Source organism: Glycine max, chromosome 2, assembly GCF_000004515.6.
Source record: "Glycine max cultivar Williams 82 chromosome 2, Glycine_max_v4.0, whole genome shotgun sequence".
Classification (NCBI taxonomy): domain Eukaryota; kingdom Viridiplantae; phylum Streptophyta; class Magnoliopsida; order Fabales; family Fabaceae; genus Glycine; species Glycine max.
In genome coordinates, this window is record NC_016089.4 from 4,025,451 (window position 1) to 4,051,370 (window position 25,920).

The window sequence follows — 25,920 nt, forward strand, 5'->3', positions numbered from 1 at the left end:
AAGGGGATTTTGTGTTTTCTTGAGATATGTATTTCTGTTGACTCACGCTGGTGGTACGTAGAGGGGGCTTTATTGGCATTGAATTGGTGATTATTGCTTATTTATGATCCTTTATTATTTTAGACTATTTTAATATAGATCAATAAAAATTAATAAATAAATAATAATAAATTTTATAAAATTAATCTTATTATTTTAATGTTTTTTTTCTTATACTACAACAATATTATCTGATGTTGGATAGTCATCGTGTTGATGTAAGAAACCCTTCTAGCTGCCTTTTTTTATACCAGTGATATTGTATATTTATACCATAAATTTTCTATTGCCGATAAAAAAATTTACTAAATTTTTATTACTCAAATTATCAGGATAAAATCCTAATTTTAATTGAAAAAGAATACTAAAAATACATATAAAATTGTATCTAAGTTTTATCCATATAAACAGATAAATTGTGAAACAATATTTTGACTATACTTTTTACAAAGAATAATAGTAACATTAACAAACAAACAAATAGGTTGCATTAATATATGCTTTGATCGGTTCCTGCTGATTATAACAAGGGCGGACAATGGTCGGCCATGTCGATGTCTTTGTTTCTATATAATCCTATAATACTTATTTGAGACAATGAACAATAATTTTAACCTTGCCCTTTTGGGTTTTTTTTACGTGTACCACTTTATATAAACTCAACGATTTTTGCATTTGGTACCAGAGATTAGAAACTAATTACTCTTGTGATATTCTCTCACAAGGGTGTGTAATTAAGGCATAGAAAATATGGCATCCTTTGCCAGCAATAATTATCCTTTGGTGTTTTTCTTTGTTCTCTTTTCACTGGCCATGCGCTTAGCTCATGGGACTAATTATGCACCAACATTATTCATATTTGGAGACTCAACTTTTGATGTTGGAACCAACAACTTTCTTAATTCTAAAGCAAAGGCCAACTTCCCCTACAATGGCATTGATTTTTATCCTCCATTTCCCACAGGAAGGTTTAGTAATGGCTTCAACACTGCTGACCAAATTGGTAAATTACATTTTAAGAATTAATTTTCATCTAAGTTATATGGAATATTGTACGTTTATATTTTTTACTGAATCAATATTTTCTTGTATTGTATTTGTTTTGTGAAAACTAGCGAGACAATTCGGTTATAAGCAGAGCCCACCACCATTTTTAACTTTGGAGAAAGACCAATACAGCCTAAAGAAGAACATTCTGAAGGGTGTAAATTTTGCTTCAGGGGGATCTGGAATTCTTAGAGAAACAGGGCACTCAGAATGGGTAAGTAACGTATCTTTGCTCTTCCCTAGCTTATTATATAATCACCAAGAAAAATTGTCATTTGCTATTGCTAACATACAAAAAGTATAAAGTGTTTTTTTTTTTACAAGCAAAGTATTAAGTGTTAAGATAGCATTCATTTTTTTTTACAAGAGTTAAGATAGCATTCATTAGGGTTTAAAAGATAGCATTCATTAGCACTATAACCTTTATTAAACGAAAATTAAATCGTTACCATTAATTTTTAAACAACGTTAGTAAAACATAAACTTATTCCTCAAAACTCTGCCAAAAAAAAGCATAAAAAAATCATAGACTTAATTTTTTTTATTCAGAAAAACATAGACTTAATGCCGTGAAGAGTTTCGGTAGTTGTAAATTTAATTATTTTCTTAGTGATCAATCTAAAATAGTATCGATAAAGGGGGAAAATTTGGTTAAAAGTAAAAAAGAGGATGTGAAAACGTGAAAATGAAGAAGGGTAGAAAAGATATACGACATATCTCGTCCAAAAAAATATATTATAAATTGATAAAGAATAAGGGAAAAAACATGATAAAAAAAATTTTTCTATTTTTTTTTTAATTTGGAAATGAGCGTATGTGAAAATAGATTTGAATCAAAGCATATTATAATTAACATGATAAAATCATTACAAATTTCTGTACGCAATAAGTAATTTTTTTTATACATACTTCTTATTGGGACATGAATTTGATCTTTGTAGGGAGAAGTGGTTTTCTTTGAAAGGCAGGTGGAACAATTTGCATCGGTTGGTGGAAACATCAGTGAGATGTTGGGACATGCACAAGCTGCTAAATTTGTTTCCAAGGCTTTGTTTCTCATTAGCGTTGGAAGCAACGACATCTTCGATTATGCACGTAACGACAGTGGCTCCATTCATTTGGGCGCAGAAGAATACTTAGCTGTTGTACAACTCACATATTACTCTCATATAAAGGTACGTAGTTTTAAACTACTCTTGCATCACCCAATTATAGTATTAATTTAAATTCACGTAATAACATGTAGTTAGTCTTAGAACTTAACTTCATCTTCTTAAATAATATTTTTAGTTCGAACATTGTATGAAAAAATATAATTAAAAAAAATCCTATGGTCAATTTTTTTTATAAAAATTAATCATTAACAAAATTGATAAATATTTTATATAATGTCATAAAAAAAATTCTATGTATTTGACCATAAAAAACAAACATAAAATAGTCTTACTATAAATCTAACCTGCATAAAAAGGGTATGTCAAAAGAATAATATTTTAATTTACTTGTCCATTTTTTTATGTTATTAGTATAAAATATCTATTATTTTTAATTTATTTTAAAAAAAAAATATTTATAAATTTTATCGATAATTAATCTTCGTCAAAGAGAATTTGACTGATGATGTGTGAAAAGTTTCTTTTCTTTCACTTAAGTGTTTTTTTTTTTATCCACAAAACTTTGAATTTGAAATTTTATTTAAGGAGATTGAGTCTAACATTGATCCATGAAAAATAAAGTGAGGAAGACATTGTTGATTAATTATTGGGATTAAATTGCAGAAACTATATGAGTTGGGGGCAAGGAAATTTGGCATCATAAGCGTTGCAACCGTAGGTTGCTGTCCTGCTGTAAGCTCTCTCAATGGAGGGAAGTGCGTGGAACCACTGAATGATTTTGCAGTTGCATTTTATTTAGCTACACAAGCTCTTCTGCAAAAGTTGAGTTCAGAATTGAAAGGGTTCAAGTACTCACTTGGCAACTCTTTTGAAATGACCTCGACCTTGTTAAAGAGTCCATCGTCCTTCGGTAAGCACCACATTTATGCACCTCACACTATTTTTATTTTTAATTTCAATCTAGTGATATTATTATTATCTAATGATCCTCTCGTCCCATGACTTCTATATTGTTCGGTTTTTAGATGATTGTTTACTTAATGAAAAAAAAGGATTATGTATGAGGGTGTATAGTTTTACACTATTATTTAATCACAAATAATTTTTTAACATAAGTTTGTTGATTTTTCTAAAATCATCTTAAAAATTATATCAATTGAAATTTATGATTAATGACAGTTTTATATGATCAATGAATCATGATTAAACTTTTAGTTAATTAGTTAATCGAATTGATCTAATTGGGAGGGTTGTAAAATACTCCCTCCTATCCATTCATAAGAAACAAATGATTTTATTATTTTTATCATAATTATAAGAAACATAAATTCACTTAAAGATATATTACTTGTTAAATTTTTTTTTATACCATTAATTTATTTATTGCGAAAGATGCTAAATTATTTTTCACACAAGTGGAGACATATATTGACCTATTAATAATACAAACACTTTCATTGGTGAAAAAAAACATCATTCCTTGAATTATGTGTAGTGCCATTAAATATTGATACTATTTTCTGTTGATATTTTTTGAAATAAAATTTAAATTTAAGCAGTGATGTACATACATAAGTACAGAATAAAAAAAATAAAAATATGTATTAACCGAAATATTTTTACATTGTCATTCAGTTATAAATCATATATATATATATATATATATATATATATAATATATTAAGTTGGTTAATTTTTACAATAAATATTTTAAAATTAATACTAACAGTGATCTCTAATTAATTGACTATATACAAGTTTTTATATTGATAATTTGTAATCATTAAACTCATGCAATAATTCTTCTCCCTTTAATAATCTAATAACACTTCTTGTAATCTTTTTTTTAACACACTTTTCCTATTAATAAAAATTCATGTGGGTCTCATTAATTTGGAATAGGACCCATCAAATGGAAAATAAGATTCACCTTTTTTTAACGTGAATTTCACTTAATAAAAAAAGCGTGTGATGAGAATATTAAAGGTAGTGTGTTGCCACATTTCTCATGTGAAGTTATGTATCAATTATTTAAATTTCGTTTCAATCTTGGCCAACATGTAGGGTTGAAGTATACACAGTCAGCATGCTGCGGAATTGGATATCTGAATGGGCAAGGTGGATGCATAAAAGCCCAAAACGCCAATCTTTGCACAAATCGCAATGAGTTCTTGTTTTGGGATTGGTTTCATCCCACTGAGATAGCTTCTTTGTTGGCAGCTAAGACATTATTTGAAGGAGACAAAGAGTTTGTAACTCCAGTGAATTTACGTCAGCTAGCTTATTCCTATTGATCATGTCTAAGCCATAACATAAGTAACCAATTACTATAATTTGAAGTGAAATAACGTAGCTGGCATCTCTCACTAGTGCCGGTTTTAGGCTCTTTTTTTCTTTTGTTGAGAAAAATTCTCATGCATAATCTAATGATATGCTAATAAGAGTTGCTATTTATAATTGGCATCCAGTGATTAACTTTTTTTGTCAAACTTCTATTATTTTAGTATTTTATAAGTTGACTGAAAACAAAATTACAATGTAGTCTTTTGTTTAGTGTTGAAATTGAACTAAGAAGAAGAATGGAAGTAAAGACGTCGATTTGGTCTGTTCTAATTTTCCACCGTATAACTTATTTACTTTGCTTATATGCAACAAAATTAAGGACATGGATTCTGTCCACAAATTGTCGATACTGTTTGATATCAAACAATCAGAACTCGTTGATCAACCACGGAAGTCTTGAGCTTAAAATGGTATTAAAAATGTGAACAGTTTTGTGACTTTGTGTGACATACGAAGTTATATAGATAGCAAAATGAATCACGATCCAACCTGCTCGATAAAATATAATCTGGTATGAACTTAGTCCGTTAAAAACACAAAAACTGAGCTTTTAACAAACTTGAACCTCATTTTAAGAGCACAAATGAAATGTAGATTTTTTAAATCTAACCGGTTATAGTTCAGAACCCGCTGAATAACCCCTTTTGCCACCTTTTACCATGTTTAAATGTCATATTATGACAAAGACTATTTTAAAAAAATTAAGATTAGATTTAACCATAATTACAAAGAATATAATTTACCTTTAGATGTTTAAAGAACTAATTAAGTTCACTCTTAGAAACAAAAAAAAAAATCGACCAACTCACTACAAATAAAGGTCGAGTAACAAGTTCCTAAAACCTTCTGAAAGCTTTTATTTCCGAATTTCAGGAGCAGCAAACAAAGAAAGGCCAATCTTACGTAAGATGGAATGTCTCTTCAATGTTAGATTATCAACAATTGCCGTTGTTGGTCAAAGACGAAGCTCACATAAACGAAAGGAGAATTATGGCATGGCACTTGGAACGTACAGCGTATATTAACAATGTATGAAAACATTATGCCCCCAAAAATACAAAATTGATCTCTACAAGTAATCTATCTGCCAAAAACCCTCTTCGTTCCTCTAATACAATCAATGCTTTCTACGGCCTATTCATTTTATGTAATCCAATAATATAATTACAGCTGACGAGACCTGTCTTCGAGTATACAAAGAATAAAACCAAGGCAAAAATGTAAACACTGAAATGGGGAGCAATATCATAAACAAGAAAATAAAAACTGTCATCTCTAATGTCATTATTCAAGTGGCTTTTCAAGATTAGTGTCTTCCCGATCTGTCTGCAAAGTAGGGCCTTCTTCGGTGCCTTCTTCATTCACCTCTTCACTATTGACGGCTTCAGATTCTTTGGCATCAGGTGTTTCTCCATTTTCCATTTTTGGCGATTCGCCATTCTCAGCTACGCTCTTGGATTCTACATTGTTCACTGGTTTTGGGAGTTCTCTTGCAGAGGAAGTCTCTAATAAGCGGCTGATTCCATTGTATACATTCTTTGCATCCATAATGAGAGTTGCTCCACCCAGATAGCAACGCCCAAAACAAGTTGCACAATGAGGATAGGCAGCCTATAAATTGAATTTCAAGGTAATCAGTATTACAGAAAGTAACTGGGGTTGAACTAGTGGTGGAATGCTAGTTGTCTGCACAGGGTTATAAATTCAAATGTCTGACATCATTGCACTGAGATTTGAGATCAAGTAGTCAATATGTAGAGTAATTTATTGACGACTGCAGATCAGTTCCAAAGAGAATCAGCAATCAAGCTGTATTGTATAAGAGTTACAAAATACCTCTATAAATGCCCAACAGAGTGAGAGGAAAAGTCCTGACTCATTAGACCTTAGAACTCGAGTTGTATTGTACAGCAACAATGAATCAGAAACAGCCTGTAATCCCTTAATCAATTCTTGGGCAAGGACATGTTTTAGACTTATTGGGGCACATGGACGTAGCTCATTCATTGCTGCAGATACACCTGCAGCCATCAAAGAGACAGATATTAATGCAAATGGATAAAGGGTTTAGAATAGAGGAAGGAGGAATATGCAACAAAGCATACGTTATAAAGCATCATGGTATGACGTGATTAACATAACCTATTGAAGTTTAATATAAGATTCTTGAAACATGACCAATCAACCAAGAAAGTTTCCATTTTGTAATTGGTCCATATATGCAAGTGTTGTATATGAGAGGTTAGTGTGTGCACGTGCGTTAGCATGTGCGAAAAAAGGAAAAGGATAATAATGGGTAAGCATTTCCTCATGATATCTAGAGGAAAACATTTACTAGACTCACCATTAATAAAAACAGCAAGAGGTGGATGCTCCATCAAATTAGAGGGCGGAGTGACATCCTCATGATTTTCATCACCGACAGTATGTGCAGAAAAGCCAACTCCGGGAAGGGGAACCCATCGATGTGAATCCAAGACCAACTGAGAACAAATCAATTTCATAATCACTACATAAAATAGGCAACATGCTGGGAAAAGAAAGGAGGTCCCCAGATGTGTTAACTTGTTTGTATAAACGAAAATGATCAATTCATGAAATCAATTCTAGGTAACTAGCATGTAAAATATCTCAACTTCACTACATTTACCTGAAAATTTTCTACTGCACTACTCATATTTTTGGAGAATAAGTTGAGAACAGCTCTGTAAAGAAACCATCTTATATATTAGAAAATGCTTTAAGTACAATTTAGCCTAATAGATCACAAAAAGGAGCATGTTTTACTCTTCAAAAAGTGATGGGAGCAAGCCTCGAAAATCCAGTCCAACCCAACCAAGTCCCATGGCACAGTACTGTTACAAAAGAAAATAAAAGAAAGTTAAGTGTAATTTCCTCTTGCGGTATAAGTTAAAATATAACATCCAAATGGATTTTCACCTTAGTAAGTGGGACTATCAGAGAGAATAACCTTTTTCTTTTTCTATGAGCTATTTTCCACAGGGAGGGGGTTTGCTAGAAATTTATTATAAATAAATTATGTAGTTCACATTTCTGAAACATATGTTTTAAGTCTTTGCAAATATCTTGTTTCTTTCCAATTTCAGAATCACCAGAATCAGATGGTAAAAGCTCACCATGCACTGATCCAAAATATTTGACAGTGATCCACCTTCAGTTATCTTTGGAAGCATAACTTTCAGAGTTTGTAGGTGTGAGGTAATTTGGTGCATTGCCCAACTAAAAAGAAGCCCACCGTCATAATTTTCCTCACTTCCTGATGTGTCATCCGCAAATATTGCTCGATATTGATTAACAACATCAAAAAGATGCATTCTGTGACAGTTGATCATCCCTTTTAAGTACTCATATGGATTTGCCTGGTCCAGATCCTCGAGTATACCAGTAAGCCATGCCTCTCGGCATCTTAAGAACTGACAATAAACAACCGTTGAGTCAAATGGAAGCCAGAAATTAAAAGTACCAAGGAGCTGCAACTAAACTGAAAATTTCAAGGTAAAAGACAAGCAACAAGGACAAAGAAAGTTTGTATGGAAAAAAATCATTAAACCTCACCAGCAAACGCATTCCATACTCACTAAATACTCCTATTCGCCGTAAATATCCAATAATGCGAAGGCATTCGGGTAACTAGCAAAGGAAGATACAGTAATAAGAAACTACATACAGAAACATTTTTCAAGAAAAATCAAGTGGCATTTCTTTGCATATTAAATATAATCACTGTATAAACCTGAATATTTGAGCGAAGTTTCTGAAGAAGCTGAGAAAGAAGTGATTGGGTAGTCAGCCTAACATCTGCAGCCAACGCTTGAATAACTGGTAACCTTTGCACCCAAGAAAAACATTTTAGTAACAAGAACAGAAAAATAAAATAATATTATAAAACTGGAAGAAAAAGAATCCTATTTAAAGGTATATTAATTGTAAACAGCATGGAAGAAGCATATAAACTTACTTTGGATGCATGGTTGAAAGTTTGCCAACAAATGCTTCCAAATCTAGGGCTTCATCATAATTCCCATTCCGTACACATCTGCAAAAATATAGGAATTTACAACGCTTCTCACAGAGGAAGTGATCATCATAATATGCAATAACATTAGTACATGGACATTCCAGGAGTGTAATTAAATAGTCTATATTTTTTAACATACGTGTCCATGAGTTGAGGAATTTCTAGCAAGTCAAGCAAAGTACTGTGATTAGTTAGCATTGTTTGGTTCATCTTCCTCTTCTCCAAAATCCGCTCAGCAGATTCTATGAACTCAGTGCATCCAGATGTCAGCTTTGGGATCTCATTTATCTGTGACAGAGGAGATAAATACTCAATGACAAATGCTTATAATCATACACACGCACACAAGAAATTCATTATGAGTTTATGACAAAGAGAAGGAAATTATATCATCACAAAAACTGGGAAAATTAAACAACAAAGAACAAGATAAAGCATTGAAGCAGCAGCAAAGCAGCTAATCTCTCCACATGTCTGTTAGGGAAGTCTCTTAGCGGACCTATTAAAAAGGTGAATGTTAAGAGGGATAAGGTGACATGGGGGATTAGACTTGGGTTGGTTTCTGTTATAAACAAACCAGGATCAGCTCAATTGTAACAGCGATTTAGTTAGAGATCATATGAGTCATGGGACAGAAACAGATGGATGCAGTGGGGGTCAGGTGGGGCCTTCCCCCTCCTTAAATTTTTTTACAATTGCTATATGTAATATTTTTGGGTATTGGAAACCCCCTCCCTCCCAGTTCATGTTGGCCCCCTCTTCTTATGAATTGGGTTAAACAAGTAGAGAGCATGCTTCTGTTTACAAAGCCCAGCAGCTCATTTATGAAACTTGTTCGAGTAATGAAATTTTGGATTCATCAGCTACAGCTTCTTAAAGAAGTTTCACCTCTGTGACTTTGTGTCCTGCTCAAAGAAGTTTGAGAACTACACAAGATTATTGTCTCTATTGAAGATTGCACAAAAGCACAGAGGTCATTTCCTGTCACTAAAGCTTCCACCATGTCTTTTTTGTCTACAACTCTGGGGCCACAACTATATTTTGAATGAGAAAGTGCAAGAGATTGGTTGCTAAACTATAGCAGTCAATGTTCAGTAGCTTACAAAGTAATTTTTCAACAGCATATGTATGATCCCCACCACTTCTAGAATAGTATTTCATTGTTATATGATATTTAACTTTCTTTAAACAATATTGTAGTTGTTATATTATAACAAATAAATTTCATTACGTACCTTTTATTTTGTTCTCAAAGTATAACTAATAGTCTATGATGTATTCAGCACCCATTAAATAATTTATGGATTCATCCCAGGGCAGAAATGACTACATATCTGTTTTTCACAATACCATATTTCTCAAAACATTTTATTCTACATATAGATGCATTGAATAAAGGGCTCAGGACTGTTTTGCTACATGAAGACCATCCAGTAGCTTTCCTCGGTCAGGCTTTATCAGAAAACTCGCAAACTAAGTCATTCCTTATCTCCTGCAGACCACTTGCAGATATTACTAATTCCCACTCACATACGGTCTCACATTTCCAAGGATTTTATCGAGGGATTACTCAAAGCTCAAGGAAGGCAAGGACATTTTCTTTGTGGTGGTGGATTGACTCAGAATATGCTCACTTTTTAAACATCTCACCTGAACCAATTAATTGCCTGAGATGTCGCCGAGGTTTTCCTTCAAGAAGTAGTCTGTTTACAAGGTATTCACGCCACCATTGTCTCAGACCAGAAAGACATTTTTTGGACTGGGTTATTTCTATGGCTGGTACCAACTATCAAGCATAGCAGTTGTGGAATAACAGCTTGGAGAGTGGAGACTAGGTTTTTCTTAAAACTACAGCCTTATATATGTAGATCATTGGCTTAGAAAATCAATGAGAAGCTGCTGAGCCCTGGGACATATGGCCCATTTCAGATTTTGAATAAGATTGACAATGCTTCTTATCAGCTGCAATTTATCCATCCAGCATTTCATATCTCTCTCCTAAAGATGGGTATATCTCCCTATGAGAGATTGATCTCTGCAATTATTCTTGTTTCTAATTGCAAGTTTTCTTTCTTCTAGGTTCAGTAACCATGATGATTCAGATTGAGGAAAAGGAGTGATATTCAATACTAATATTATTCTTTCGTAGCTGCCCTTTACTTTTCTAATCCAATTCTATCAGTAACCTTCTTAAAAAAATACAATATTGAATTTGAACCCAATCGCCTAATCAGATCTTATCCCAACCAAACGAAATGCTCATAAGCAAAATCACACTCCAACCAATTCCAGATTGCAATTGCAACAATAAGCAAATACAATATTATAAAGCATGAATTTTAATACGAACCAAAATATTATTAAAAAAATGAATTGGAAATCGAGAATACCAGAGATTCAAGGTGGTTGTCAATGGAAGAAACTTCCTGGCGAATGGCGATTAAGGCGTCGGCGGCGGCAATGAAAGATCGGTAGTTGCCGACTGCGACCTCCTGCATTTGGCGGCGAATGCGGTCGGCGTCGACGCGGAGGAGTTCGGGTTCCTTGTGGAGGCGATCGAGCGTGAAGGAGAGAAGTTCGGAGACGTAGGGTTGCTGTGACTCCGACGCCAGAGGAAGAGGAAGCGCCGTCTCCGACTCCGATGATGATACCGTTGCTGACTCCATTGTTCTCTTCTCCGCAAAACTGCGAAATGAAACTCAGATCTGGATTCACACAAACTCAAACTCAAACTATCATCTTTATTTGTTGTTGCCAAATCAGCAACAAGGACCACTCACTCCTCCTCCGAATCTGGATTCGCTGCAAGCAAGTTTACTCTGTTAAGGTTTCAAGGTTCACTAATGGCGTTGGGTTAGCTGATAACATTTTGGTTTCAGACCAAATTAGTACCCGCAAATTATGTTTTTTTTTTTATTGCGTTTTAATAAAACGTTTTTTGGAGATTTTTTTTTGTTTTCTTTTTTTATGCGGAATAGGTTTTAAAAATTCGATTGGGTTGCCCGATTTACCCCCAAACCGGCCTATTTTAACATGATCATTCCGAACCAAATGATCGGTCCAACTACCAACTCAAATTGTTTAACAGAAATTTTATACTTTTGATAAAATCTATCAAAATTTTTCTTAAAAAACAATCCATACAAGTTGTATATTTTTTAATATTAAAAAACTTTTTTATAAGTTATAAAAAAATTTAATTAAATACCTCCAAATTTTGTTGTTCTTCTTAAAAATCTTAATTTAATAACATCAAATTTATTTATATCATTTAAAGGTTTTAATTAAATAACATAAAATTTATTTATATTATTTAAAAATGTTAATGGAATACCACAATACTTTTTTATAAAAAGAAATTTTTAAAATTTATTTAAATCTTAATTCAATACACCTCCTAAGTTTCTCATTCTATCTCAAGAAACAAAAAATTTCTCCCTTACTAAACATTCTAAAAGTGTTATCTAGCATGTTTTAAAAACTAAAAGCAAATCAAATATAACATGCAATGACTGAAAATAAAATAAAAATGTAAGAACGAAAAAAAATACTGAATTGTAAAAACTAAAAAAGTAAAACATTATATATTACACTGAAGAAAGGTGAATTTTTATATACTGATTTTCCTTTATTACATTCTATATTTCTCTGTCTTTGAATCCTACACAGAACTCTTTAAGACTTGTATAAAAAAATAATATAAGATTATCAATCTCCACATGAAGTTTCACAACTTCAATTTGAGGTTTTTCCAATGAAATTTTTTTTTTAGGACAGGTTTTCTTCCAGGGGGCATTTGGAATAAGGAAAATTTTTAATTTCTTTAAAATCTCAAGTTGGAAAAGTTTGTTTTTCATATTGGTTTTTCTTAAAAGAATTCATAAAAAAATAATTAAAAAAATGAAAATTTAACTTTTTCGAGTTAAAAAATAAATTTTATTGTAATAAAAATATTATATTACTCTTATTAAATTATTTAATGTGATAAATAAATAAAGTTTGTCATAAAAATATTATATTATTTTTTTATTTCTAAAAAAAAACTTATATGATCAACTAATTAAATTTAAATTTAATAATTCTCGGGCTGGAAAAAAAGTTCCTGTATCAGACATTCTTTTTAAGGTCTTAATCTATGTGAAGTTTTTAACACTTCATTTGGTGTTTTGTCCAAGAGAAGGGGAACTTGAAGGGAGCAAAATTCCTCCTTAGCTACCTTTTACTCCCCTCCAATATTTGGAGGATTTTGAAGAAGCGAAAAAGGTTTAAAATATTTCAATTATAATAATTAAAATATTATTATGCTTTGAAATTTAAAAATATAAAAAGTAAATTAACTTTTAAGACCTCTCTCCTCCTTGCGAACAAAACATGGGTTACCTTTCCACTCTTTCATTGAAATTCATCTTCTCCCCTCCTCTTAATCAGATATAAAGTCTAAGAAAAATTCAAAATCCTTTTCGTCCCTTTCCTTTTTCTCTTTTTATTTCCATTAAAATTCTCTCTTTTTTTAACCAAACATTCTCTTAAGAATAAGAAATAAAAAAATATAGATAGTAACTTTTTTTTTGCTTGCACCCCTCAGTTTTTTTTTGCTGCAGATAATAAATTAATTAAAAATAAGGAAAGTAACAATCTCACTTTTTTTTTCTCGTCAAAAAAATAAAACAATCTCAACTTTCAAAATATGTAGTGTACTCTAAAATCTAAATCCTATGGTGAGAGTAAATATGATTAGAACCTCCTTGATTGTAATTAATATTCTCTATATTTCTATTTATATGATGAAAGTTTAAAATGATATTTATTTATTTTTATAAAATTTAATTTATAATATTTTTAGTATTAACTATTTTTATACTAGAAATACTTCTAACTAAAAGAAGAGACAAAATATATTGATAAATACTTAAAAGAGATGAAAATATAAGTATTAATGATAATAATAATTTTAAAAAAAAAAATTATAAATCTAAAATAAATTTATTAATATCAACCAAGTTAATATTTTTTAAATCTTGAATTAGAGTCTTATATTTATATTTAAGAGGAAATATATATTTATGGTGCTTTACACATAGTTTATTTTGTAACCATCACGAGATTCCTACCAATCACCTCCTAACAAATAGGATTTCCATTTATTTATTTATTCATTATTTGATGTATATGACTTTGATTTTTAATTCATCAAAACGACTTTTGCAGTCAACCAATCCCAACAAAACAAACTTTCCTGATTTTTCGTCAAACAAATCTAGGATGAAAAACTTTTCCGACACGAAATCAAAGTCTTCCTTCAAGTCTTCTCTGTACTTTCGGTTTAATCTGCCTCTCACCTTCATGTAAACTCCCCCGTATCTTCTCTGAACCAAAACAAAAACCCTTTTGATAAAAGCCTTCAATAGAGTGATCAAGGGCACATACCAAGTTCCTTCTGCAAAATCTAACACACAAAGCAAAAAAAAAAAAGTGTCTGAACTTTGAAGCCATGGATGGCAAAGTAGATTGGTCTGAACTTCCCATAGAGCTATGGCCAAAGATTGGAAAATCTCTCGAGAACCACATGGATATTGTACGGTTTCGCAGTGTGTGTGAGTCATGTCGATCTTCCATGCCTCCCCCTCTTCCAAATTCTCCTTCTTTTCCTATGCAAATCCCCCACCCTTTGAACCATTCCATAGAAACCTTGCTCAATCAAGCCACGGTTTATGTTATTGAACCAACCGATGCAAATGGAGCCTCCAAGTTAGAGCCTTTGCCAGTTTCTTCCAAAGGGTGGTTGATCAAGGTTGAGGAATCAAAGAATCACAACCACAATCACCCCTTGACTTTGCTGAGTCCAATATCTGATCGCAAAATCGTGTACCCTCATGGCACCAATTCCCCCGTGTTGTGGAACTTGTTGGAATTTCGGGTCATTGAGTTGTGCAAATCATATACCACCAATATCTCATCTGCAGCAGTGAGCAAAGTTGTTTTCTTTCCCAATTCCCCTTGGATTGGTGCTCAAGATTCTGTGGCTTGCTGCATCTTTTTGGAGGGCAAGTTGGGGTTCATGAAACATGGGGATGAGAAATGGACCCTTGTGGATAACAAGAACTTCTTCTACGATGATGTTATTGTGTTCAAGGGTCAGTTTTATGTGACTGATGATCGGGGTACCATTTCATGGATTGATACCTCTTCCTTGAAGTTGGTTCAGTTTTCCCCTCCCTTGTGTGGGCTTGGGGACAAGAAGCATTTGGTGGAGTCATGTGGGAGTCTCTACGTTGTTGATAGGTACTACGAAAGTGAAACCTCAAGAAGAAGGAACTACGTTGGAGGACGAGAAGATCGTGTTGCTGCCGTGGTGTGTTTCAAGGTTTATAAGTTGGATGAAGAGTGGGGAAAATGGGTTGATGTGAAAAACTTGGGGGATAGAGCTTTTGTTTTGGGTAATAGTTGTAGCTTCTCTGTATCAGCTAAAGAGTTAACGGGGTATCAAGAGAATTGCATCTACTTCACGGATATCTTTGATGTTCGTGTGTACAACTTAGACGATCGTAGTATCGTGTCTATTGATTTTGATCCTTGCATTGACAAGTCCATGTGTTCTCATTCATCTTGGACGAGAATTGGACGAAACTAGCTTTGCAATAATGGATCATGAGTTTAAAGGTACACTTTAATTTATCATCCTATCTATCTATATGAACATATATATGCATGCATTTTTAGTAATGTTGTGTCCATCTTAAGCATACATGTGGAAGTCGTTCCATAAATGGCTGGATCTGCGTACTGTTCTCTCCCTAACACAGTAGTTGAGCACTATAGATATCAAAGGTCCTAGAAGTTTAACTGTGCGGATGACATGATATCGTGGGGTACAGTAGCCTGGTCATTATGGAAGTTCAGAAATGGTGTAGTGTTCAAGAATGAGGTGTCGGATGTAAATTCTTCTTTGGATAATAGAAGTTCGATGATGTGTTATTGGTTTACGACAAAAATGCCAGAATCTGTAATCCCCTTTAATGCATGGATTTTCAATCCAAGAACTTGTCATAAGGATTTCACGTAAAATGTATGATGTGCATTTGTTAAAGTTATATCAGATTATGGCTCCGTCGTCAAAGTATGTCCGGAATGATTTACAAGTAAAAGGAGCAAATTATTGCATTTGTTAATGCTGGTTACAGAGAAGATGGACAAGTTACAAGGAGTGATTGATGGTAAAAGGGGGACGGGTTATGCAGAAGGGACACAGTTAACTAGTTGTTTTTGGTGATCTTTGTATGGTTGTTAGACATTATGTGGTCAGTGGAATGCATTATAAAGTGGCACTTTATGCATTGGGTGGCAATGTTGTAAAGGTGGGGTAATTTAGGATGACTGGTTGTTACTGATATGGTAATATACATTTGTCATGACTTCGTAATTGGGGTTTTCTTTGTTGCTGATCCCATGATTTGTGTGATGACTTGGTTATAAGGTATTTGTGTCCATGCATACACAAATACTTAATAACCGATAGTGCATCTAGGAACTTTTTTATCTTTCAATGTAATATGTTCTAAGATACTTCTGGTGCCTTTTGTAATTAATATATATGCTCTTTTTGGCTGATAAAAAAAACTTATCACTTCAAACACTCCATTAACATGTATCATTTCTCTCCATGTCTCTCTTCTTATCACTTGTTATGATCACTTTACTGATATGAAGTGATACTTGTTTTGATCAGTTTTCTGATATGTGCTTTGTTGTGTCAGCAGTTGAAGACTTTTGTATGGATCCCTCTCCATGAAGAAGTGCAGAGTGCAGACACACTACTGAGTGGCATACAAATGGAGTATTGATCTTGATTTGTAGAAAATCACTTTGCCCTGTTGTGTAATTATTGGTTCATTTGCTGAATGATCCCGTGTCACGAGTTGGTTGAGATGAAAATCTTGATTAACTGGTTTGTTCTCCATGATCTCCACGAGTTGGTTCAATTTGTGTTTCTACATGTTTTATTGCTACAATCAAGCATGTCTCTGGCTTTATTCATGATCAAATGAGAATTGCATTTTCAGTTCATACAAATTTTCTATACTGCTGGATATTCAGTTGCCACTGACTTTAGGACCACGTTTGAATAAATTTTCAATAAGTATTTATAGGATAAAATAAGAATACAAAATAAATTAAACTTTTCCTATGAATTAAAATCAGTTTATAATTTATAAGATTTCTTTTATTTAATTTTTTTAAAATAATTTATTTATATTTAATTTAATTTATAGAAAAAAAACTTGACTCATTTCGGGGAGTTAGGTTGACTGTCATCTGGAATTTTTGGTACAAAAAAAATGAAAATTATGAAATAAATATAAGAATTGAGTTAAACGGCTCCACTCTCGCTAAGTCATAAAAAACATTGGAAAAGTCAAGAAAGGCAACTTATGTTGAAAGACTTGAGAGAGGTTGTCAGTTTATTTATTTATTTTTTGTTGGAATGAGAGGTTGAGTTGTGACCAAAGTTTGCTTCTCCAAGACCCATCTGTCTCCACTTTATTAAATACGTTAGATTAGTTCCTAAAATTTCAAGCATTCAACAAATTAGTTTTTTTTAGAGGGTAAGCATATTTTTAGATAAAATATGTTTTTAATATTACTATTTATTTTTTAAATTACATTTTAATATTCAAAATTAGTGTCTTATTTTCATCGTTCAATTTGCAAATATTTAACTTTTTGTTCTTGAAATAGTTATAATTATCATTTAATAGCAGTTATAAACTATAAAAAGTATACTTTAAGGACTAAAACTAGACTATTTTCTAATTAGATGAACGAAAATAAAATATTTTTTCTTAGAAAATTGAAACTGAATTAGAATATTTTTAAGAGATTAAGCTTATATTTTACTATATATAAAAATAAAGGGAAATCTAGCTTTTAATTTTCACAATTATCGTTCAATTTAGTCTTTATAATGAATATCACCGATTATTACCAATTTAGTCTCATTTGACATATATAAGCTGATTTGTTTCCATGGTTTTTATACCAAATTAACTGTTGTACAATAAAATTAAGGACTAGGTTGACCTATATGAACACTGAAGTGGGGACAAAATGGCAGATATTTATCAAAGTCAAGAATCAAATTGATATACTTTTAATAAAAAAAATCAAATTGATATATCCTTGCTTATAAAGAAAGCCTGATTATTAATAGTTTTAAAGTTTTTCGTCACGCACGATTTTGTTCCCTTCCCTTCTTCCTTATAGTTTTCAACCAAAGAAACACTAAATGTAAACAAAGACTATTGGTATATATAGTCATATGAACACCTCTTCATTACAAACTCCCCATCAACACTCATTTTTTTCTTTATCTCTTTCTTTCTATCATATCATAATACCTATCATATTTAGGGAGTGTTTATTTCAAGAATAATTTTTTAGTCCTAGGAATACAGGGGTGGGAAAATTTATCAATATTTAATCCTGGTGAAGAGGATAGGAAAAAAATATTCACATGTGACATGAATGTCCCTTGACGAGTAAAAATCAAGATATAGCCTCCACTCCACTATCCTCTCAATGCTTCTTCGTGTTAAGTGCTATCATTTTTTCCTTTCCCACAAATTTCGGTCTTATATGTTGCGTCAATTTCATTCCCATAATTTCATTACTTTACTACCAATTACATGCCGAATGGTTAGCTCTATACTGATAGATAGGAAACTTGTTTAGCATTTATGTGCATACAGTTTAATGAAGGAAGATTTTAGAGAACTGTTTTGCAAAAGGGAAAAAGAGGCAGAATATTTACTTAAAAAGGGGATCAAAAGGAAAATAAAGATGCATATCTTTTTCAATTACAAATAACATATACATTTGCTTTAGGATTTTGAAGAATTGATATGTTTCAGCATAGCCTTGGCAGATTCATTAGCAAAGTATTTCTGCCTAAGCATCACATATGGGTACCCAACAAACGATAAAATGTTGGCAGGCTTTGAGAAAGAAAGCACTTCATACCAAACTTGATTGTTCTTATCAATCTCAATTGAAAAGCGCTCTTCCCCTGCCTGTGGCCAAAAAGATAACACATGATCACGGCTTGCCCATTTTTTAGTAGCTTGTTTGCTAAAAGGTTCATATACAAGGTACTAATCAAGGTAAGAGAAACTCATTGAAACCATTTCCACAAAGATTAACATATTAAAACTATTTAATTTCCCCATATTTGTGTGGTTTTTGAAATGACCATAACTTGGTTTTTGAAATGACCAATCCAAAAGATAAAAAAAAAAAAAAAAACAAACATTCCAGAAAGGATGCAGGAAAAAACTTGGAGGTGCAGGAAGTAACGACCATAACTTGGGTCTAAGGGTTTACGTTGGAATTCAAGTCCAAGCCAGACTTGTGGTCTTGCTCTGGTCTAAGGGTTTAGAACCCAATGGAATAACTATTTTATTTTTGAAAGAAGAATATAATTAATTCATCAAATTTAATCCTTTCAACTAAGGTGTGGTAGAAAGTTAGGATAGATGTATGAAATTTCTAGTGATGAAAAGTTAGAATAGATGTATGAAATCATTTAGATTCAATCCTCATTAATGTTATTGTAAAAAAAAACCCATGAAATTCAATTCTTTCATCCACAAACGATTGACAATATTGCAAGTAATAGATTGATAGAACAAACAGATAGATCCCCAAATGGTAAAATAGTTTATTTGACAACCATCCTCCATTCAATCAAAAAATGGTTTTTCATGTATGTTGCTTAGGATTTAATTAGTTGGATTTTGGTGAAAAGAAATCGAAACCAATAAAAAGAAAATAGTTTGACGCCGTTTGACTTTTAAAAATTATAATGAATTAAATTAAGTTAAACCAATTAAGAATGAATTATTTAATTTGATTTTTTTTTAGTTTTATATATATTTAATTTAAAAATTAGAAAGGGATTTTGAGTTGGTTGATTTAGATAGCTCACCGTTTTAACTAAAATGACGATGTATATCACACATGTAAGCAAAAACAAAATAAAATTAAAGAAGAAATATAAGTTCTTATAAATATTTATTTTATTTACTTGAAATGACATCTTATTGTACATTTAAGTAAAGAAAACAATAGAAGAAGAAATTGTGAGTCATACTCGGATAAAACATGACTGAATTTATTTGTTAGTTTAACTTATAGCCAAATTTGCAAATTAAACTAAATTAACTTAATAATCAGTTTGATTAGTTAATTAGAATAATAAGTCATGTAACTGATAGCGGATAGAATATGATTGAAATTTATAGCCTATATATATATATATATATATATATATATAAACTAAATTAACTTAATCAATTTTGATTTAATTTTTGGGTTTATCCAATTAAGCCAATGAAACCCCTAGAATAGAGTAATGATATTATTTAATTTTTGCCTGGGACACTCTGATTATAAAAAAATTGGTCGTATTTTATTTTAATTTTCGGTCAAAGGACATTTTATTTTGAAGCGTCTGATTTTAAGTGTAGGTAAGTCTAGCATCTTCGTATCAAGAAAAAAATAGCAAAAAAAAAAAAACATTTGCAAATAATTGTTCTTATAATTTGAATATATATGAGAGAAACAGGATTTATCAGGGACCATCTGATATGCACTTTATTTTATTAATAGTTTTATGATTTAATTTGTTAATTATATTTCTAAGAATAAATTACATTACATTTTTTTACGGACACTCCTCTATTGAGAGCTGTTTAAATTGCAATCTCTCTTCCTATTATTATTATTATTGTTTTTTTGTGTGCAAAGGAACTATTAGGATCAATTAGCCTAATAGAGGAAGGTTTGAGTAATATATAGGTATTATTCTCAATTTTTTGTTTTGACCAAATCCTGAATTTAAAAAAATAATAATTTAATTACTCCATTTTTAAACATTTATCATTTTAAAATTAGCAGTTATGTATAAGAGATTTTTAAAAATGTGAAACTCATTCTTGTTAACTTAATTAATTAACCTTTTATTCTAATACATGTGAATATAAAGCATTTGCATTGCTTGATCAATTTCACTTTCGCATCAGCACAATGGTTGTTGATCAAAATACTTTTGTACTTTCAATATCTACACTTAAATGTTGGATTTGGATCCTCTCCATCAAAATAACTCTGTCCAGCTCTACAACTCTCTCAAGCAAGGATGAGGACCGTAGGATTAATCTTATGGTTGAGATTAAAATCCAATAAGATACACAAACCACGTACTGCTACGTATACCGCATAAACAAATGGAATGTAGGTTTTACTAAATGGAAAGCTGGAACTGAAGTAAAAGTTTTACTAAATTAATGTTATTCTTATAATTTTCTTTCATTTATCTTTTATCTTTTATGATAAAAATACTACAAAAAAGAAAACACATTTTCTATTATTTTAATTTCTTTTATAAAAGATACAAGTATAAAAGAAATTGTAAAGATTCAAACATAAATAAAAAAATTATTTGCGAATAAATAAATAAAACCCTTTGCCATTCCTTGTGGTATGCTGTGTCTTACAGGATGTCTTTTCATTGTCATGCATTCTTACTCACTTGTTTGTAGGGGAACAATACAGTTTCCTTTCATTTTGTTTCTTCAGCTTATTTTCTAGTAAGAAAAGCCTCCTATTCATCATCATCATCATCAGGCTTTCACTTCTTGTTTCTGATTTTTTCACTTAAACAAAAAAAATAAACTCTTACCACCTAGAAGTAATAATTAATCACCTATTCACCAGGCATTTTCACCCAACCATATGGTCCATATCCAAAGTACAAGCGAATAATTTAATATGACATGAGAAGAAGACAAACAAACCTTTGCTTTTGAGGTTGTCTTTCTACAGTCCTAGGTATCATTTGCAAACATGAAATAGCACTGAGATATTGGCACGGCTCAATCAAACCCAAAACCACAATCACAACATGTATTTTGTTTTAAATCTTTCTAGCAAGGACACAACCGTGCCGTGGTATACATGTCTGAGTGAACCAGGCCAATATCACAATAACTACTTCATATACTTGTGTCTTAACGAGGCTGCTGTGTTTGCAGAGAAGAGAAGAAGCCAAGAAGGCACAGGGCAAAGAGAAAAGAGAGGAGATAGTGTTCCATTGAAGGTTGTGTTGTGTGAGCGTTGAGAATGTCTTGGCTGGGATTTAAGATTTTTCAAGAGGGTCTCTGAACATAGCATTTAAAACCCCGACTACCAAAGCATAAAGCTGGGACATAGCATTTAAATCCATACTTCTCCCTCCATCCCACTTTTTATTTTCCCCCTTTTTTTCACTCATAAGTTGGTCACATATATAATAATGTTGCTGCTTTCCTTTAAGAATAATAAAGTTATATATCCTTTTCACAATAACTTCTTGTCAATTTTTAACATTTAATAGTGTTATATCAACTTTTATACTTTTCTTCAATCACAATTTATCATCAGTATCAATCTTAAAATGGTTATTTTTATAAAAATTAATAAATTTGTCATATATATCATAGTTCCTCTAAACTCATATATAAACAAAATAATTAATTTTATATTAATTAAAAAAATTAATTAACATCATTTAATTTTATTAATCTCAAATAAAAATAAAATTATTTTTAAAATGTCATTTTTTGAAACTTAATATCATGAATAAAAAAGAGTAACTGAAAATAAAATTGTAATTAAATAAAGAATTTTAGAAATGATAGCATTAAATTAAACAAAATTAGTTAGATTTGTTTGTATTTAAGTCTATCATATCAAACAATTTTTTTTATTATATATGAGACTAGAGAAGATACTAAAGTAATAATATAAATTTATTTTATATTTTCAAGTGCATAAATTTTTTCTCTATTTGTAACCAATATTAGATAAAAAAAAAAAGGAATTTAATAGATTTGTGGTTTTCAATGTAAAAGAGCTTGACAAAGTTTTGTCAACAAGGTTTGATGCATCTAATCAAGTCTTCTACTCGTACTAATTCTTATTTGAGTTCAATCTTTATATGTTTTTATGATGATCTACACTTTTTCATTATTGCGTATAAGCTTGTACGTAAGAGAGCATACCTTTCTAACCTAAACTTATATATATATATATATATATATATATATATAAAAGAAATGTAAAAGTTTTTAAATTGACCACCAATAATATGAAATCATGCTTAATTAAGATGAATTTGAAAGATTTATGATTTAATGACAATATAAAATTTTATTACATTGTTAGATGATATATTATTCATTTTTAGATAAACATTTAAAATATAAATAATATTAACATTTTGTTCAATATGTGAAGGTAAAACGATTAGCAAGTTATTAATTCCAGTAATATTAAATTCAGTCAAGTAATAAAAAAAATTATGGAAAAAACCATGCTCCAAGTGGTTAGTCACTCATTCCAAGAAAGATTAATCATACATAAAACTAAACTAGTGAATAAAAAAAATAATGGTAGGAGGTGAAAACTAACCCCATTTCAGGATTTGGATTGGTGGGTGGAGGAAGGAAGGGTAGAAGTGTAATTGTGGGGACTGACATGGGCACATTTGGTTAGGGTCAAGAGTGGGCAGAGGGGCAAGAAAGAGGTTGGGCATGATGATGGCGATACTGGTTGTCATAGAGGAACCAGAAAAGACCACCCCCATTAAATGAGGGAATCTCTCCCTCTAGAGTAGACAGGCTGCAACATTAATAGCCAAGGTAGTAGTAGTAGTATCCATGAAACTGTGTCTTAGAACTGTCAAAAACACCATTTCTCTCTATCCATCCCCACTCTATACTATTTTTTTCCTTTCGGTTGAGATGAGTTATATGGTACATACAGGGTGGGGTTGACTTGCAGTGGAGGAAAAGCTAAGCAATTCCAATGTCTTAAAGGCTCTTTGATGTTTGCTCAATATGGCAAAGCAGTATCTCTGTTGCAATTGGGAACTCTTTGTTTTATATACCCACTTATTATTATAAGCTTGTGAGGGTTTGGTTGATATGGTATTTATGGGAACAATTAATAATACCCCATTAATATCTTCACCCCTTTTTCCCTAGCTCTGTGAAATTTATGATCAGGACAAGTGGACGCACAACAACCGCTTTCACATTGGGGCATTTGTGTAAGGGTTTTTATGTGGTAGTGTGATGGGAATATACTACAAGAATATTAGAATTGGAAAAACTTGTATGAGCTATAACAAACTTGAAAATGAACTCGAGGAGACTTTCTTGAGATCTGAAAGTTGTGGTGGATCTATGTATAAAAAGAAAGTGTATATGAACTTCCATGTTGTTAAGAAATGATGTAGAAGAGGCTATTTTGTTATCCATGGATTGGGATTTGAGAAATATGCAACCAAAACAATAAATAATTAAGGGACAAAGAAATTATATGTCGTGATGTAAATGTAACATCCCATAAAATGAAAACGAAAGCGCATTGCAATTGGTCATGAAGGATTTCTCCCGAACAATTAAAACCAAATAATAAAAAATTAAATAAATAATTGTTTTTGTCCCTAAATGTATAAATTGCTAACAAATTTATCTCCAAAAGTGAAAAAGTGCGACAAATTTATTTATTCGTTAACTTCCATCTGTTACCGTTAACAAAAGAGTTTATTTGACTCATTCAGGAATACATTTGTTAATGTTCTATACATTCACGGACGAAAATGATTATTTATTCAAAATATAATTTAATTTTCATTTTTTTCCATTTCTAATCGTTGCAAGAATAACATTACAATAAACACTTAAAAAAATAGGAAAACAAACATAAATTAAAACAAACGATTAATAAACATAATTTGTATATTATTTTGAAATTTCTAATGTGACAACACTTTATCCAAAATATGAGACTTAAATAAAAATGCACAACTATTAAGTTAATCCTTAAAAAAATGATACTCAACTTGATTTTATGACTACTTAATGTTGTTATAATAGAAATTTCAGAATAACAATCAGATTAGGCATATTAATCAATATTTTGTTTATTATTATGTTAGTTCTAAGTTTTGTTTGCTTTCTTATTTTTTTTAAGAGCTTAGTATAATGTTATGCTTGTAACGATTAAAAGATGGGGAAGATGAAGATTAAATTATATTTTAAGTAAATAGTCATTTTTGTCCTTGAATGTTTAGAGCGTCGACAAATTTGTTCCTGAATGTGTCACATAAGTTATTTCATTAATGACAACGGACAAAAATTAATGGATTGATGGTTTTGTTGTATTTTTTTTTCATTTTTGGAAATTAAAATTTTAATTTTTGTATTTCGGGAACGAATTTATCAATATTCTAAACATTCAGAGAGCAAAATGATTATTTATTCTAAAAAATTAGAGTTATAACTTATAACGGTTAATAAAAAAAGTTAATTTAAACAAACTTGAAGGTGTGAATCGTTGAAAACAAAAAAGTTAATCAAAATAAAAGTCAATCTAAATTCTTTCAAAAAAATTGTTAATCTAAACAAACTTGAAGGTGTGGCGTGTTCAAAATAACGTATGTATGTGTAAATCTCGTGTTCTTGAGAGCTTTGTGCACCTCGCAAATAATTCTTTGAGAATCGGTGATAGTGGTTTGTGATTTTTTCTTTTTTCTTTTTTTATGAATTGGCCAGCATGCAAGAGTCTTTAATTCCTATCTAGACGCAGCAAGAAATTAGTACCTACGAACTAGTAACAAAAGTAATTCCATAGCTAATTCATAATTTTCATAACTAATTAATGTGCAATTTTTTCGTAGTCAATCTCGTAAAGGTCTCTTACTAGTCTTCATGAAGAAAATCAGGCTGAAAATTGCGGAGATGGTGAGATTAAAGAAAGACGGGGATTTCAATACAAGATGCAGTTTCTAAAATGTTCTTTTGTTGTGATATTATCTAATTAATAAGTTTTACTTTAAGAATCTATACTAATGCAAATTTTTATACAAAGATTCCTGTAATAAAGCTTCATATTTAAAGCAGAATAATATTAAAAAAATTAGGGAACTATGTATAAATTTTGTCCCAAATCATTTTGTTTTTAATCCCGTTTAGCCTCAAGCGTTAATAAATTATTACTGGGCCAATTCTGTCATAGTGTACGTTCTGATTATTCCTACCAGCCACAAAAAACATGCGCGAATACAACATTGCAGCAATGCAGCCCCTTGCTCTCTAGTTCTAGCTAAAATTTTGAAATGGACGTGGAAACCAGCTAGTTATCGTCTCATTAATAATATACTTTAACCAGATTTTTTTTGCTTTAAGTATGTCATATGTAACAACTACGTGACCCACTTCCATTAATAATAATAAA

General features: G+C 31.2%; 3 protein-coding genes and 1 non-coding gene across 5 annotated transcripts; 2 read left to right on the forward strand and 2 right to left on the reverse strand.

Moving 5' to 3' along the window:
• The first annotated feature begins 714 nt into the window (after positions 1 to 714).
• LOC100815342 (GDSL esterase/lipase At4g16230) lies at positions 715 to 4,655 on the forward strand. Its single transcript, XM_003519802.5, has 5 exons — positions 715 to 1,042; positions 1,155 to 1,300; positions 2,028 to 2,261; positions 2,865 to 3,111; positions 4,266 to 4,655. The coding sequence occupies exons 1-5, from the start codon at positions 790 to 792 to the stop codon at positions 4,493 to 4,495; spliced, it is 1,110 nt and encodes a 369-aa protein (XP_003519850.1). The 5' UTR covers positions 715 to 789; the 3' UTR covers positions 4,496 to 4,655.
• An 885-nt stretch (positions 4,656 to 5,540) lies between these two features.
• On the reverse strand, positions 5,541 to 11,518 carry LOC100788776 (conserved oligomeric Golgi complex subunit 8). Its single transcript, XM_003520034.3, has 11 exons — positions 10,974 to 11,518; positions 8,723 to 8,871; positions 8,524 to 8,601; positions 8,299 to 8,392; positions 8,121 to 8,195; positions 7,682 to 7,978; positions 7,332 to 7,399; positions 7,195 to 7,249; positions 6,889 to 7,027; positions 6,381 to 6,565; positions 5,541 to 6,155 (listed from the first exon to the last, which is right to left on the reverse strand). Exons 1-11 carry the CDS (start codon positions 11,247 to 11,249, stop codon positions 5,829 to 5,831), a joined length of 1,743 nt encoding a protein of 580 aa, XP_003520082.1. The 5' UTR covers positions 11,250 to 11,518; the 3' UTR covers positions 5,541 to 5,828.
• Positions 11,519 to 13,793: 2,275 nt separating this feature from the next.
• Positions 13,794 to 16,664, forward strand: LOC102666149 (F-box protein At2g26160). 2 transcript variants are annotated; one of them, XM_006574592.4, is made up of 2 exons: positions 13,794 to 15,243; positions 16,341 to 16,662. In XM_006574592.4, exon 1 carries the CDS (start codon positions 14,075 to 14,077, stop codon positions 15,212 to 15,214), a length of 1,140 nt encoding a protein of 379 aa, XP_006574655.1. In that variant the 5' UTR covers positions 13,794 to 14,074; the 3' UTR covers positions 15,215 to 15,243; positions 16,341 to 16,662. The 2 variants fall into 2 exon arrangements, with proteins under 2 accessions (XP_006574655.1, XP_006574656.1); XM_006574593.4 differs by having other exon boundaries at positions 13,808 to 15,243; positions 16,338 to 16,664.
• A 4,819-nt stretch (positions 16,665 to 21,483) lies between these two features.
• MIR171J (microRNA MIR171j) lies at positions 21,484 to 21,636 on the reverse strand. The gene has a single exon (NR_048857.1). It is a non-coding gene; the product is annotated as a microRNA MIR171j (primary transcript).
• Between the last annotated feature and the right edge of the window lie 4,284 nt (positions 21,637 to 25,920).